General features: G+C 42.2%; 1 protein-coding gene across 21 annotated transcripts in view; it reads right to left on the bottom strand.

Annotated features, from left to right (window-relative positions):
• Positions 1-17,147, bottom strand: part of Rbfox1 (RNA binding fox-1 homolog 1) — a 1,049,790-nt gene that overhangs the window by 165,143 nt on the left and 867,500 nt on the right. For 20 of the 21 annotated variants that reach the window (XM_051181369.1, XM_051181375.1, XM_051181367.1 and 17 more), the window contains one exon: positions 6,242-6,481. In XM_051181369.1, the coding sequence (XP_051037326.1) occupies positions 6,242-6,481 (240 nt within the window). Of the gene's footprint in view, positions 1-6,241; positions 6,482-12,721; positions 12,865-17,147 lie in introns of those variants that run through there. The other variant, XM_051181377.1, reaches the window with a different exon arrangement.

Raw genomic sequence — 17,147 nt, 5'->3', positions numbered from 1 at the left:
GCCACCAAAACATTTATTGGAGTTTGCTTAAGGTCTTGGGCAAGAGTGTAATCTCAGATCTGCTAGGCCTTCCCTGGGGTGACACAAGTAATTTTCACACAGAGGATTCCTGTCTGTAAGTGCTATCTCTACAGAAGACTACATCATGCAAGTCCCAGAAAGTCTGGAGAAATCCCTGGAATCTCCAGTATATGCCACTTCTGGTTTTGTATCTGGCATGCCTGCGATTGAACATCCCTCCGCTCCTAGGTTTTGGCCCCAAGGACCTTGTGTGAGGCAGTTGCCTTGGATTCTGTGCCTTGATCATGGATGGTAACATTTCCATCCAGTTTGAGTGGGCAAGAATGAAGATGAGTTGAGGTTGTTCACAAACACTGCAATGAACATACTCTGACACTGAGCAAAAAGGACTATTTCCAAGGCTAGAACTCTCTGCCTCCAAATGTGATGCATCTATTCATGAGGATGAAATCTCCCCAAAAGGACAAAGATGTGGTGTTCTGTAAATCATTGGCTGATGCTCTTTAGAGGGAAAGAAGAAGAGGCCTATGGGAAAGGGGGAAAGTTGGAAACACAATAGAAATGTCCATCTATCAACTTGTCCAAGACCACATGACTGGTGAAACAGAGGGACAGATTGGCAAATAAGAAGCCAAGATCTTGGCTGATGTGCTTTCTAAAGTTAGAGGGCAAGAATTATGGCACCAGGCTTGGGGACAGTTCTGTGTCTGTTGCTCTCGTCTCAGCACTGAACTGTTAAGCAGGCAAATGGAGTGTGGACAGAGATCTGTAATCTGATATCAGGAGATCTGGGTATGGATCTCAGCCACACCACTTCTCAACTCTGACATCCTTTGCCTCTCTGTTTACATCCCCAATGCAAAGCCAGGGGTACTGTAAGGAATAAAGCAAGTGTGATGGTGCATGCCTGCAATCTTAATATTTGGGAAGCTGTTGGACTTTGAGGCTAACCTGGGTTACTTAGTGAGTTCATAACTTCTGCTGTAAGACACTGTTTCCAGCAAAACGAAACAAAACCCCTAAAACAGAAGTCTGTGAGAAGAATAAAATAGTGCAAGGATTGAAGGAATTCCTAACAGCCTAACATGGTCTGTGAATCTGGACAGACCCCGAACAATGAGTCTATACTCTAGTTTCTCTTCTTTGCAACCTCAAGTCATTCCTAAGGTACCTTTTATTTTTCTTTATAAAAGGGAGGGATGGTCACACCCAACCACATACAATCAAGACAAATATGGATTGAAAATTGGCTGCTATACTATGCTGGGCAAGCAACTTCTTCAGGTTCAAATTAACAAATGATTTCTGCTAGTGAAATATCAATATGTACTATTCAAAGATATGCTAAGAAATAATAATAGACGATAAGATGTAGACCATGATACTTATACTCTACTCTTCCCTGTAGCCTGATTGAGAAAGACAACAGACCAGATCAATTCCAGAAGATGTCTGCATCTCCCCCATGGGGATAACTTTGCCTGTAATAATTTACACAGAGGTAAAAATAATGACCTGGATTCTAAAGCATGGTATCTTCTCAATAAAGCACTGCTAAAGAGGGTGCTCAGTGGATCTGTGCTCCAGTGTTTCAAGAATTTGAGCTGGGGAGAGGTTAAAGGATTTATAGATTGGATTTATAATAGACCATAGGAACAGAGCTACAAATGTCAGCAAGAGAGGGATGGTGGTTTGGCTTTGTTTATGCATAAAACACGTCTGGAAAGGAAAAGAGATTTTGGTAGCACCTGTCTCTGGCAGCAGTCCCTATTAATTAGGGCTATGGATGTAACAAACTTAGATTTTTTCCCCTGTACATCTCAAAGTAATGGACTTTATATATATTTACACACATGGTTTTGTGTGTGTGTGTGTGTGTGTGTGTGTGTGTGTGTGTGTGTGTGTGTGCATGCATGCAAGCACGCTGATACATTGAAAAGACCAGGGGCAGAAATCTAATGTCTTCCTCAGTTACTTCCTACATCCCTTGCTGAGGCAGGGATGCTCACTAAGTCTGGAAATCTGTGTTAGGTAGACTGACAGGTAGGGGAATCTCTAGAATCCTCTGCCCCTCCTTTCCGCAGTGCCAGATTATACATTCACTGTACCACTTCTGGCTTTTATAAGTGTTCAGGGATCTGAACTTAGGTTCTTATGTTTGCAAAGTATGTGCTTTGCCCACTTAGCCATCTCTCTAGTCCTAGATGATTTGATCATTAATAATAGTTTTAAATTGAGATTTAAAGTTAATACACAAAGTAATGGGTTTCACTGTGGCATTTTCTTAGGTATATGCCATTATGCTTTGTCCTAATATGTCCACCACTATCACTACCACCCTGCATGTCTCTTGCCCTGCCTCTCGTTGGTTCCCTTCCTCTCTGCAAATATTTCCCACTTCCTATGCTAAGTATTTCTGCTTCTATGCTAAATAAGTTCCACTATTATCCCCTTAAGAATTTTCTTCCCTTTTTACCATTCCCTTTACCATTTTATAAACACAAACATATGCATAGCCACAATTTCAAATCTAGGTGCTGACTTTGAGGGAAAACATGGCAATTGTCTTTCTGAGTTTGGATTATTGTATATAACAGTGATTTTTTTTAATCCCCTATTTTCCAAGAAGGAGGAGGGAGCTCTTACTCACTATTGGTGGGACTGTAATTTTGTGTAGCTCATACAGAAATACGTATGATGTTTTCTCAAAATAAAACTAGAACCACACCACTCTTGGACATACATCTAAAGGGCTCTATTGTCACATTACAGAGAGACATGAACAACTATGATTGTTGCTGTATCAGTCACAAAAGCCAGGACATAGAACCAGCCTAGAAGTCCATCAACAGATGAATGGAAAAAGAAAATGTGGCACATAAACAGGTTGGGAATTTTCCTCAGCATAAAGAAAAAAATGTAATCAATGCTTGACTTTTTAAACCTTAAGTTTTAATTGCTTGAACAATACATAGCTAATGAACAAAATAAGATATTTCTTAATCAGGATTTTGTCTTTGTTTGTTTGTTTGTTTGCATATACCATCCCTGGATTAGCCCAAAAGTCAGGAGTAAGGCCTTATCATCTCATCTCTCACCTGCCTGATGACATTAACACAATCTGGGGACATCACTAGCACTGGCACTAAAAGCAAGAGGCTCTGTACATGGTTTCTCTTCCTGTCAGAAAATGCATGCTGCAAACTCAGTTCAGGCACCCAAGCTCTTCATCCCATCAAAGTTTGGAGGGGAGGGCAAGTGGAGGAGACAGGCAGACTGTAGAACAAGTGTTAAAAATAGAAGTCAAGTTGCTATTGGAGATACATGGAGAATTCTCCACTCACAAATCTCTAATTATAATATGTCAAGAGTAAAATGCCTCATGAGAAACAGTATCAGGGAGAATGCAGCAATGGCTCTGTCAGCACTGTGATCTGGGATATGTTTGGAATCCTGTACAAAATAGAAACTCAGCAGAAAATGTCCTGCAGGGAATTGTCTCAGGCCCTGGGGACCAGAAGAAATGACCTGCTAAGGCTTTTCTGTTCATGCCTTGCTTGGCTCTGGTTGGGAGCTCAAGGTTGCATACTGTCTTCGTTTCAAATTCTTACAATTTTTGTTAAGTCATATGCATATATTAGATGTTCCTGGAGGCCACCATATGGATGGATGTTTTCTTTTACCCTAAACCATTCAGGTTCCTCCAAGAAACATGGCCTCCACAATGTCCTTAAAATGACATTAAACACCATGGATATATATGTTTAAGGATGGCTATTCCAGGAGTAACACTCTCCTATGAGGAATAACCTAGCTATTCTCCCAACATTGACCTTTTCTTTTTTTCCCTATAGGCTCTGCTCAACAGTAACATTTTGTTAATATAAGACTGTACGCAGCACCAAGAGAAGCATCCTTTTGACCCACTTTGAAGTGTAACTCCATCCATATGAAGTGCAGAACTTGAGAGGAAGAGAAAACAACTCTATCAAGATCTAGGGAGATGGGGACAATTGTCATAGACATATTTATATTAGAAAAAAATTTCAAAAATAGGTAATTAAGGCAGAAGACGGATCGGCAGGCAGGATCATGTGTGCATAAGCCTGGAAACCTGAGCTCTGCTCCCAGCCTGCATGTATAAAAAAGCCAGGTGTGACCACAGTGTGCCTCTGTCATCAGGGCAGTGGGGGCTAGAGACAAGAACACTGCTGGCACTTGGTGGCCTGCCAACCTAGTTGAAAAGACAGTAAGCTCTAGGTCCAGCGATATGCCGTGTTTCAAGAGACTGTGATAGAGAGCCATAGAGAACATTCAAGGTCTTCCTTTAGCTTCTGCATGGGCATATACCCAGATACATATAAGCACCTTCCTTTTTAGCCAAAGAGAGGAAAGAATCTGCATATAACTGCTTGAAGCAGAAAAGATAATGTCTATCTTCTAGCACTTCCTCTTCCATAGTGTGCATCATTTAAGTATGCCCAGAGAAGACAAAAACAATGGCCATCCCTACCACATAACCATGTTTTCTAAACTCAGGATATCCATGATTTCAAATATTCTAGATTTTTTTTTTCAGAGCATTTTCCTGGCATCTTTGCCCAAATTCCAAATCACACTGCCCCATTCCCCAATACCACTTCTCACTCCCAGTTGTTACAGTGAGAAAACGAAGGTCATACACACTTAGAAAATGAATGTCCTAAGAAAGTTCTTGTCTCAGTTTGTGCCTTGAAACCTAGAGTTCCCTATAGTTCTCTTCTGTTTTGAAATTGGTATGCTTACTTGTGTTCACATTAGTTTTATATTTTGTGAGTCGCCATGGAGAACAATCCACATATCTGTGCACAATGGAGAAACAAGCTATGGTATGTCTGTGCAATGAAATAGGTATTTAGCAACATAAAGATGGAAGCTTATACATGTGCCCAACACACGTATGTTCAATATCAGCATTCTGAGTTCCCAGGCCTTTAAGGGTGGAAGGAAAAGGTGGCATTGCCTTACACCAGTAAAATGCTGGACCTTATGTGAATCTGTATCTCTAATGAATTTTGCAAAGGATATTTTCCACAATATGGACTATACAGTTTATGGACCCTTAATTATTATAGGTGTTTCACAGAAGAGCATCTAATTTTAATGTAATTAATGGTTCCCACAGTCATGTTTGATTACCATCCCACTATACTAGTTTCACATAGGGTAGTTATAAAATTTTGTCTCTGTTTTCTGATTGCTTGCTTAATTCTTACCTATCAAGTCCATCTTTCTGTTTATATTTCTTAAGGGTTAACAGGTTTCCTGCCCAACTAATATTTCCTCACATCTACCCATTCCTTATGTGTCAGGAACAAACTCCCACAGACTAGATGGTGTAGCTTGGCTAGAAGAGTGTTTGCCTAGCATGCACCAAGCCCTGGGTTCCAATTCCTAGCACTGCAGAAACTGGACATGGTAGGGCATCCCTGCAACCCCAGGACTTAGGTACAGGGAAGAGGCTTGGAAGTTCAAGCTCATTTTCACCCACATAGAAAACTGCAGGCCATCCTTGATTACTTGACTCGATCCAATGAACAAACAACACATCACAAACTAAGGATACATTGATACAATATTAATGAGCCTCAAATGTACTCACCCAAGAATAAAGATGGTTGACCTGCAAATGGGCCCAAGCTTTGTTTTAAGGTTGGTAAGAAAAAAAAGTTCTAAAATAAAATTTTGGTAACGGTTACACTGCTGTGTAAATTGTCTTAAAATCAGCAAATCATACACTTAAATGGATACATTTGTGGTAGCTAAGTTATATGTCCAAATTGTGGTTTTGGTTGTTGCTTGTTTTGTAGTGCTGGATACTAAACCCAAGAATTTAGACATGTCAAACAAGTACTCTACTTCTGAGCTATATCCCTTGAACCCCACATTTCCATGAAATAGTTTAAAAGTATACTTTCTACTGGGATAGCATTGTGTTGAACTCATCACTTTAGAGACAGGAAAACAGATGCCTGTATCCAATAAGTACAGCAAATGGGAACATGTTCTAATTAATAAGGAAGGGTACCCAGTCACTAAGGAAATCATGGGAAGCTGGTAGTATAAGGAGAGGAATAGAGCTGCTTTACTTGACAAGATCCCCAGAACACAGGTTACATGGTTCACTACCAGCGGCAGGGCTGGGGCACCTGCTCAGGTCCAGGATGCAGAGTGCACTTACTGTGGCGGTGCCGGAGACGGTCTGTGCACTTGTGTCAGCGCTCTGCTCCGAGTGCGTCTGTGTAGGAGGATACAGGTTTAATGTGTGGTCGGGGACGGTGGTCTGGCCGGTATACTCTGGCGCAGGATGGGGATGAGGGGCCGTGTATTCTGCAGGGATGCCATTCTGAGGTGGAGCGAACTGGGCTGAGGCATAAGGCTGAGCCATTGTGTCAGGGGCGGCCGCTGCTTCCTGATTACCCTGAGAGAGGAAAAAAAGGTGAGAAGAGAACACTATTAATGCTCTGCAAACAGAACTGTTCACAAGAGTCTAAAGACTCAAGTTACAGCACACTTCCTAGGGTCCAGCATATGACTTCAGCCCAAAAGCAACCATCCCAGTCCACCTTCAGGAAGACAATGTGAGCAAACGGCAGTCATCATTATTCTCGATCTACAGATGAAAAAAAAAAATCAAGGCACACAATGATGAACTCACTTTCCCCAAGGCTTCAATCCAACTTACTGAGACCTATGATCTGTCCACCTGATTGGCTGAGGGCCTGTCCACCACCGGCAGAACTTCTTTGTTTTACCTCAATTTTGGAAGATGCTAACACTGTGTTATCTATGGTGACACTGGAGTCCCAATTTGATACAATGCCAAGAACACGGAGTGTGTGCCTGAGAGAAGCATTTGGACTGATTTAAAATATTAGGTGCTTTGGAAGGACTCTGGTAAAGATCTCTCTCTCTCTCTCTGTGTGTGTGGTATTGTTATGGTGGTTGTTATGTTCACATCTGTGATAAAAGCAGCCAATGAAAATTTAGGCCTTAATTTAGAGAATCCCTGTTATATCCCTACTTTTTCCCTTTTAGATGCTAGATTTAACTCTGAGCCTCATTAATCAGTGCCCCCTTCATCCTGTCTTTTTATAATATGAGAGAGAGAAAGAGAAAGAGATAGAGAGAGAGAGAGCTTGTGTGTGTGTGTGTGTGTGTGTGTGTGTGTGTGTGTGTGTGTGTAGGGCATTATATAACAATTCAGCCTTAGGTTACAGCCTAAACATGCAGTATGATAATTACAGTCAAGTCAAAAGAAATTTTTTAAAAACCTGCATTCAAATGTTTCCATTTCTGGAAACATCTCCCTCCCTCCACCTCCACCCCCATAACTCCAATACCCTTCACACACTACACACACACATATGCTAAGTACATAAGAAGCAGAAGACCAGAGGTCCAAAACTTCAGTTGTCTCAAGAGATACAGGTGTACAGTCAAGAAGGAAGGGAGGTAGAGGGAGGGTGGGAATGAGGGAAGGAGAAAGGCAGGGAGGGAGGAAGGAAGAAAGAAATTAAGGAAGGCAGGCAATTAAGTTCAGCAAACAGTGGCCTCTTCTCCTTTCTGTGGACAGTTACATGTGACTTTTGTCCTCCTGCAAGGATTGCAGGGCACACACATCAATATATGCCATCTACAGGAGACCTCAGCCTCTGCCACAGTAACTTAAGCAATAAGCAGACACAGAACCCATGCCTTTGTTAGAGGGGACCCTTAATTTGTGGTGTTGAAGATGGCACTAACAAGGGAAGGGAGCTTCACATAAGTTTAAGTACTTTTACAAGGAATGCATTCCCACCGGCTTTTTCTTCCTCTGTAACAGTTCCAACATCTGTTTCACTGGGTGTGGAAAAGGACATACATCTTTCTGCTCTGACCATTTTCCTATAGCACTGGGGGCAGCAGTAGGTTGGTTCTGGCTGAAGCTGGGTGGCTGCATAAGAGCATCAAACCCCAGAAGAGGACATTTACTATCACTGATACTCACATTCTAACCTTAATTCTTCAAAGATACACCTGAGCTTCTTTTCTGGTGGATATTCACCCTCAGCTCATGCTATATGGAAGTGGTTATACTCTGTTCTGGGTGGTCTCTGAGTTACCACCATAGTCAACCACATGTCATCAGCTGTCAATCATGGTGTAGCCTCATGCTCATCTATTTAGCTAACTCTTCATCTTCCTTCCTAGTCATACCAATGAGTTCCTGTCAGTCTAGGATATTGTCTTAGCATTTGAGTAGCTTTCTTTCCACTGTGATATAGAAGTAGAAATAATGGAAAACTGTTAAAATAGTTTAAGCCTGGGGCTGCCAAGCAGTGCCACTGGAAAGGGGACTGCCTGAAGATGAGGTTATACAGAGCAAAATGGTGCCAAGGAGCTGGGGGAAACAGGGGAAGCCCCAAGTCTTGGTGACATCATGTCAAGACTGGATCTAACTGCATTGGGTAGTTAGGAACAGCACTGTTTGAGTTACTAAAGGGAATATATACTCTTTTTTTTTTCAATAGCTTTACTAAGCTAACATTAACATAAAAATGTATGCATTTAGGAGGTACAACTTGATGTTTTTATACATGTAGAGGATGTGAAAAGGTACTTGTGCTCACGATAATTGGCTTCCCCAATACCTCTGTGTAGTTACCATTAGCCCACATGTTTGTGTGCTTATGTGTTATGAAAAGATTTCAGTTAAGTGCATCTTCCTAGAACCACACATGACTTGTTAACCCATCATTTCCATTTGTCATTTTACTTTCTCAGAGCAGCTTCACTGTGCATAACTCAAACTTTTAAAATCGTATTTCCCCTTTCCTTTCTTTTTCCTCTTATTCTTTTGTTTGTGACAGTGATGGAACCCAGGACCTCATGCATGCTAGTCAAATGCTCTAGCACCGAATTGTACCTTCCATTATCTTCTTACTTTTCATTTTTGAGACAGGGTTTTGTTTCACAAAGTCATCCAGGTAGGCTTTGAACTTGCCTTATCTCAGTCTTCTGATTACCTGAGGTTATAGATATGAGCCATCAAGCTCAGCGATTATCTTCCTTATGGTGGTTTTCTGTCCCTTAAGATCCAAAAGACCCAATGTGTGTGTGCCCATCCTGTGCTGTTTTGTTGATAACTTAAGTGCTTTTCTTGGGAGAACCATAGAAGCTCTCCTACAGAGGTTGGCTTGGCAAACAACTGACAGAGCAACCCTGCACTACTGCTAAGTTTTGTTAATAAAGGTTTTTTATGGGGAGCATATAATCCAATAAATGGGTTCATTTGCTTAACCAATTGCCTACACCACTTTTGTACAACAAATACAGGGTTGGTTTGTTGTTACAGAGACCATATGACCCTCAAAATCTAAACTATTTGCTGTCTGATCCTGTGTAGGAAAATCTCTCCAGCAGCTGTTGCAGAATAGCATTAGATAAGGGAAACCCAGCTAAGAAATAATTATTGTACACAGAGTTTTGGCAGGATATGAAGCTATCAGCCACATAGGAGGAGAAGAAAGGGGGCATATTCTGTCTAAGAAGGGTTAATCTTGTCTGCTTCTCCACATTGACAATAGTGATGGGGGCACAAAGAATAAGTTAGAGTCTCTCTTGTACAATTTTCTTCCCTTCACTAGATTAGTAATTATAAACTCAGATGGATACACACACACACACGCACACACACACGCACACACTGCACACACACACACACTGCACAGACCATCCTTTTTACTCATTGGTACTCAGAGGACAAGCTGAGCACCATCACCCTTCACCTTCAGATTGGTACTTCATATCAACAGTTCTTAATGTATCGATTCTCCAAGGGGATGCAAAGCAATAACAGGAGATACTTTGGTTGTCACAGCTCAGAAAGGCTATGTTCTTCTCATTTAGTTCTTGAACAACATTGATACTGCCAAGTCCCAGTAGTGTACAAACTCCCAATGGGCCACTCATGGGCCCCAAAGGCTAATAATGCTGATGTCCAAAATTAATCCTTTGCATGTACTAGACCCCTACTCTACTTAATTTAGTAGTCAGAAATGTCTCATCTAGAAATGATTAAAAAAAAAATGATTCATGAGACCATTCATGAGAAAGCAAGGAGCTGAATTAAGACCCATCTTCCCCTTTTGTTTTGTGAGTGAGTCATCTGCTTCAGAGGTCAGTTGAGTCTGGAAAATGATCACACCCCTCTCTGTAACATATATCTCTGTACTCCAACCTATCTCACCTTCTTCTGTATGGAGTTGAGGATGCAGGGTACCTCTAACTCTGTTTTCCAGATACAGAAGATGACCCTGTATACCTGCTGGCACAGCAGTATGGGAGACCTCTGTGCCAGTTCAAGTTTGAAACCTGTATCCAGAGTACTCTGAGCCTGTCATAGGAAAGGCAAGGACAAGCTAACAGTGTCCCTGGACCCAGAGCAGCAGACGCTCTTAAGATCTATGTCACTTTGGTAGACATAGGTGCCTAGCTATGAGGACCAAGTCAGTGAAAACCAAGTGGACAACAGTGTCCAGGTACACTGGGGCTCTGTATTGCATCTTGTACCTGGAGGTCTCAAGCAGATGTTGGCAAGATCCCCTGCAGTTACTTATTAACACTGACAGCTGCTCCAGAGAGACCCTAATTAATATTCTCAACATTTGCACTTTAGGCTAATTACAGCTAATATTTAATTAAGATCATTGTACTTCCTATGGAAGTATTTCTCACCTTCAAATGACTTGAGAGATGTCTTTGTTCCCTACCTAGTGATACTCCTAGGTTCTCAGCTCAGGTTGAAACAAATCTTCTTAGAAAATTCCATGAATGATAAGGGCACCTTTTCTGTTTCAGGTCAGGGCAAATTCCAGGTATGTGAACCAGATACCAGTAGAAGGCTAAAGCCACTTTCCTATGCATGGTGGTGACAGGTAAAATGTTAAGAATGTTCTGGTTGGACATTCATTTGCAGAAGCTGCCTTTCCTATACCAATGCCAAGCCTCCACTTTTCCCTAAATAAATGGAACATACAGAGAGCTCTGGGTATTTGCAGTCAGGGTGCTTGTGGGTGTCCCTCCTTGACAGTGAGGTGACTCTGCTTTGCAAGTATCCCCCACATCACCAACCAAGCACTCCAAGAGCTTGTGCAAACTTCACATCCAATTTCCTCTGCCAAGACATTCTTAGGTTGCTGCTAAATATAAGGAAAGGGGGAGGGTGGGTGGGAAGAGGTCAGGATCTCTCGTGTTTTCAAACCCACAATGCTGAAGAGGAAAGCTATGTGGAAGTGTGGATTAAATTCTGAAGAAATTTCCTTCTTCTCCTAGATCTAAGTTCTCCATCAATCAGATCAAGTCAAAACCTGCTCAATGACATGGAGTCCAGTGTTACCCAGGATGCTCTACAGGGCTTCTAACACTTGTTTATCAAGAGCAAATGGATTATTAAGTTGCAAACAAATCTTATTCTTTAAAGAGAAAAATCCCCAAAAGTCATTTCAATTTACGTATTTTACTGGAGCATGAAATAGACAGAATATTATTGCTATTTTAAGACAGGCAGTGTAATCTATTTAGCTTCATGTATGCACACATTCACTGAGCCACACCTCAGATGCAGAGTACTTTCTCAGGCACCAGAAACAATCAATGTTGTCTCTGAGATGGACACAGGAGATGGAGTCCTGTTCCTGTTGTCCTCCCCACCCTCCACCCAGCCCCAGATATCCTCTTTCAGCTGTGCATCTCTCGAAGTGGTTCAGTAGAACTCTTACTAGAGAAACACAAGAACAAACATATCAGTCAGGCTGACTTTGCAAAACATGTTGGCTTGAAAACTAATGCAGAGCACATTTTAATAGAGAAACAGTCATAGTCCTTCTGTGGCTTGAGAAGGGAAAGTGCCTGATTGCATAGCTGCTAAGGTAGACCGGAGAAGAACCAAATGTTTTTCTGCAAGTAGGTTTGTGTGTGTGTGTGTGTGTGTGTGTGTGTGTGTACTACCGTAGCTCTTAGAATGAAGTACACAGGAATTGTCAAGAACTAATGAGCCTGCTGATTACACGTGTCCACATGGCCAAAGGAAGCATCTGCTTATCCCAAGACCCTCCCAACAAGACAAGCACACACTGGGGTAAGCTCTCTGGAGGAGCCCGCCTATCCTCAGTGACTGCCTGCAGCTCTCAGTCTTGCTGACAGTTTGTTTTACTTGAGTTCAGCAACCTGGTCTGCTCTGATCTACGTCGTTGGCAGGAAATTGCACATATTCAGAGAAAGGCTCCTGTGCTGCACTGAAACAGGCTAAAACACATCATGCCCCAGGGGCAATAAAACAAAGAGGAAAAATGCAAAATGACACCATTAACCTGCTGGTCCTAGGACAAGCATAGACCCATGCAAAGAGCACCTGCTTCCCCATCCCCATGTATATATTCACACACGCACACACACCACACCACACAACACCACACACACACACACACAACACACACACACACACACACAACACACACACACAACACACACACACACACTCCACAGTTCTCCTGTCCTTTCACCAAGCATAATGCAAAATGAAAATTGTCTTCCAAAAATACCAGACTTAGCACGAAAAAACACAAGGCAATGCTTCTGCTCCATTCAAATCACAGTTTCAAGTGAAAATTCAAAATACCTGCTGCACCATGCTGCATGATCTGTCCTCCATAAACTTAGCAGCTGTTCTAATCCCACACCACGGAGCATCTGCCTAAAGCAAGCCTTGATGAGGAACAAGGGTGTACAGGCTGGGCACTGTGAGAATGATCAGGGTGTTGATGGAGGCTGCCTGGCTGACCTCCCCCTCAACATCTGACTGCATCCAAAACCAGCCCCAGATGGGACTCTTCTGCAAGGGAGGCCTGGCCCATCAATCACAGCTTGCTCCTCCTCTGGCGGCTGCTCAGGGTTTTAGAGTGCACCACTGAGCAGATGATTATGTAGTGGAAGGAACGACACACACGCGCGCATGCACGCGCGCGCGCACACACACACACACACAGAGCTCCACTACACTAATAGCTATTTAAAAAACATTAGAAATGCTATTCTATGCATAGCCTGGAGCTGGAATTTTTCATTACTAAACTAAATATATGATATGCAAAGTTATAAAATCCACTGGGGAGCTTGCTAGTATCTTATTTCATTTTCTGAGAAAGGAAGGAGGAATGTTTGGGGCTACAGGGAGGGTGATAGAAGGATAAAGGAGGCTCAAAGAGATCAAGAGAAAGTCACAGGCAAATTAAAAAAATTCCACAATTACCATAATGGGGCTGGGGAGATGGCATGGCTAGTAAAGCATGTACCTTGTAAATGTTAAAACTGGAGTTAATTTCACAAAAAAAACAAAACAAAGACATCCAACATGGTGGTGTGTGTTTGTGGTCTCAGTGCTGTAGATCAGGAACAGGTTTCTGAGTTTCGTGCCTAGCCAGTTTAAGCTATTTGAAAACTTCTTAGCCAATGAGGGACCTGTCTGAATAAATAAGGTGAAGAGTACCAGAGGAATAAACTTAAAGTTGTCTTTTGGTGTACACCATGGGAGCATAAACACACACATGCCCAAGTTCTTCCCCCTCATGTTCCTATACACACATAAGTGTGTGTGTGTGTGTGTGTGTGTGTGTGTTATACATTAGCATTCACATACCCATATACAAACACATGCACAGAAAATAGCAAAAGAATATGTGAAATGTTTGTAATAAGGCTGTGTGGTTAATTGTAAACTAATCATATGATGAGGTCACCAAAGGTTACTGGACAGACACTTGGCAGGCTGGCTGTGTACCCTTAAGTAAGTTCCTGCCACTGGCTTCTGTGAAATGAGAACCACAGAGTGAGCTCAAGGTATTATCATGAAGATTAAAATATTTTAAACATTAAAACCCTAATTGAAATTAAGGAACAAAGCACCTTGAATGAGGCTCATTGTGTAAATTAAATTATCAGATAGCTTCACTCATATGGAGTGAATTGGCCTGAACTGCAACACTGTCCCTGTCTCTGTCCCTATACAACTTAGATAAGCACTCTGTGTGTCTACATGCTGTAAGTGAAGGAATCCACAGGACCCCAGATCCCAGCCATGATGCATGCAATAAAAATGATTGTCCATGCTATAATGGAACAGCACAGGGTTCCTGCTGCCTCCTTGTTCCTTCTGTCTCATTGTTTGATCTTCTCTTCCAATGAGTATACATGAACGTCATATAAAACATTCCCTCCTGCACTCTCAAAGCCAGTTTCAGTGCCCAAACCAGCCTCTTTATTTAAAGCTGCAGATATCTGGTTCTTCCTCCTTTATTTAATCCAGAACAATCAGAGAGAAATGTCAAAACAACGTCAGTTATATTTGGCCATGTCTTTCCTGCTCATCAAGAGTGGTTTCAAGGGTCCATGCACCTTCATGTGGACAGCTGTTTATCACTGACACTTAGCTGCAAAAAGAGCTCTTGCGTGATGGAGGGAGTGGATGGGGATTCTGAGGTGACTGCCCTTGTAATTAAATTATATGAGAGAGGAGGTGAGGGCCAGGAAAGCCTGGAAGATTTCAACCTCCCTATCTTTCTTGTGCACTAATTCAGAAAAAATACCTTGATGATTGATAACTTTAAAAAAGTCCCCAGTTATCTAGCGCTGGAAGAAAAAGTATAAGATAAAAATCTTCTTGCCATTCTTACATTTTCAACTGCACCCTGGGTCTAACCCCCAACACACCAACCAGGCAGTAAGGGTTAAAATCAGCAGCACCCAGGCTCCTTGAAAGGATGTGCTGGCTGATCTCTCTGAACTTACTCTAGAGAACCCACATCTGTCCTTGACAGACTCCAGCTCAGCATGTGAGGACAGTGATTCCTGTCCTTACTGGTAACTACAAAGCCAAACTTCTGCCCCCAACCTGGGAAAGGAGCAGGGAGTCCAAAGCAGAAAACTCCCTGGGAATGATGACGAGAATTGTAAAAACAAAACAAAACAAAACAAAACAACAACACTATAACTATTAAAATAACCAAGTAAAGCAGCAAGCTTCAGGAAGAATCAATCAACAAACTAGTGGACACTGACCTGGGATCATCAAGAACTAGGGGATTTTTTCCAAATCATCAAATCACAAAGGCCTACAACAAAGCTGTTGCCTCAGAATGGCAGAGGATGGGATCCATGCCAAGTACTGTCATGGGGCTCCCTAAACATGCTGGTTCACTGTACTAACAGAAGATAGGTTGCATCCTTCAAAGTGTAGGTGCAATAACTTATATTATAACACTGATGAATGGGGGCATCATACGGACATTTGTGTGTTCATACATACATAGATGTAGACGTCAGAGTTCTGCTTTGGGTATCATCCTCTCTTGTTCTTTACCATAGTTTAGGAGATAGGGCCTCCCACTGATCCTAAAGGGCATTGTTTTAGCTGCATTAGCTGGTCAGTAAACTCCTGGGATCTGACCATCTCATCTCTGACCCTTGGTTCTAGGACTATAGGCACATGATCCACAGCTGGCTTTTGTATGGATCCTAGGGATCTGAACTCTAGTGCTCAGGCACCTATTGACACTTTGCCTAAAGATCCATATCCATAGCCCCCAGAAGAAATTTTCTGGAGCATTAACTGCACTGTGCATTGTCTTAAATACTGATGACAGAAGATTCAACAAAACATCGCCTACCTCATGGAATATGAGTTCAAATGTGCCTGTGGCAATCCTCACTGTTACAGGGTATGGAAGCATTCACACTCACAAAACTAGTAAGTGAAGCTCACCTAGCCTGTCAGACTCCTATATGCTTCATTTTTAAACAGTCAGAAATAAATCCAAAGTTAACCTCCACATGGCCAACAGACAGGATTTAGAACCCTAACCCTTTTAGCTTGTGGGAAAGCACTTCTTAAACAGAGTGCTGGGATGCTCGCTGCTCTTAGGTCAAGAGTTCATAGCAAACCAGCAGCAGAGACAACAATAATATATACCAGAGACTCCAGGGAAAGCAATTTGTTTCATCTCACTTCCCTAGCCTCTACTTGGAAACTCAAGAGGACAGAAGCCATCTCGCCACGGCTGACAAACACCAGCCTCAGAAACACAAACCGCCTGAGTGGGCGGCAGGCTTGCAAAGATGAGGTGTCATGTTTGCCAAATGTTCCAGCCTGATTTTTCCATTTGGAGTTACAGAAGGCGGTGTAGAGGTTGTTTTTCTCCACTTTTTAAAAGTTAGCAATCATCAAATATTTATGGCACTCTGTTCAAGTCAGGAACCTAGAGAAGGTTGCTTCAGAGGTGATATTTCCAAAGTGGAGGGGAAAGTGTGTGTTTCTTAAAAGATTAGCAATGTCATGATGGATGTGAAACTCCAGCCACGAGCATTAAGCACTTAAGAGGGAGGGCTCCTCATCCTGCTCACTACTGTTCTAGGGTGCAGGGAACCCAGCCTTCATCTGTAGAAAGCCTATTTAGGCAGGGGAGACAACAGTCCTGTAATTTTGCTTACTAGGAAGGCTAAAGCAGTAGATAGCAAGTTCATTGCCAGCCTGGCCTGCATAAAATGTGGAGTGACTCCTAAGCTCAGTTATAAAGTGCTTGCCTAGCATGTGCAAGACCTTGGGCTCAACCAAACTGTTAAGTTCCCTGAATCTCTTCTATGCTTTCATACCTGTTGTCTAAAGCTTCCTGGGGTGTGATAGCACACAAATAAAAATGAACAGATACTCACATGAACATTCAAAATGTTTATTGGATTGAGAGATGAGTCATGCTTCTGTCTCTATATGCACAGAGACATTCTCTTACCTGCACAGTACCTAGATCCTGGTAAACGCCATCCATTGCTGCTCTGCACTGCATTGGAGTCACCAAATGTAGTACTATGGGATGACTTGCTCCAAAGACAGAATGTACATTGGATCTGTCTACATCCCACAAACTACCTGTGTGAACTACTGCCTTTCATGACTATGGGCAATAGGCAGAAGCTACATTCCTTGAATATACACTACCAAAGTTCATTTGCTTGGGATCTCTGTGAGTGAGCAGTCTTAGCACACCCTTCTCAGA

The sequence above is a fragment of the Phodopus roborovskii genome, unplaced genomic scaffold, assembly GCF_943737965.1.
Source record: "Phodopus roborovskii unplaced genomic scaffold, PHOROB, whole genome shotgun sequence".
Taxonomy (NCBI): domain Eukaryota; kingdom Metazoa; phylum Chordata; class Mammalia; order Rodentia; family Cricetidae; genus Phodopus; species Phodopus roborovskii.
This window is presented reverse-complemented; position numbering and strand designations above follow the sequence as displayed.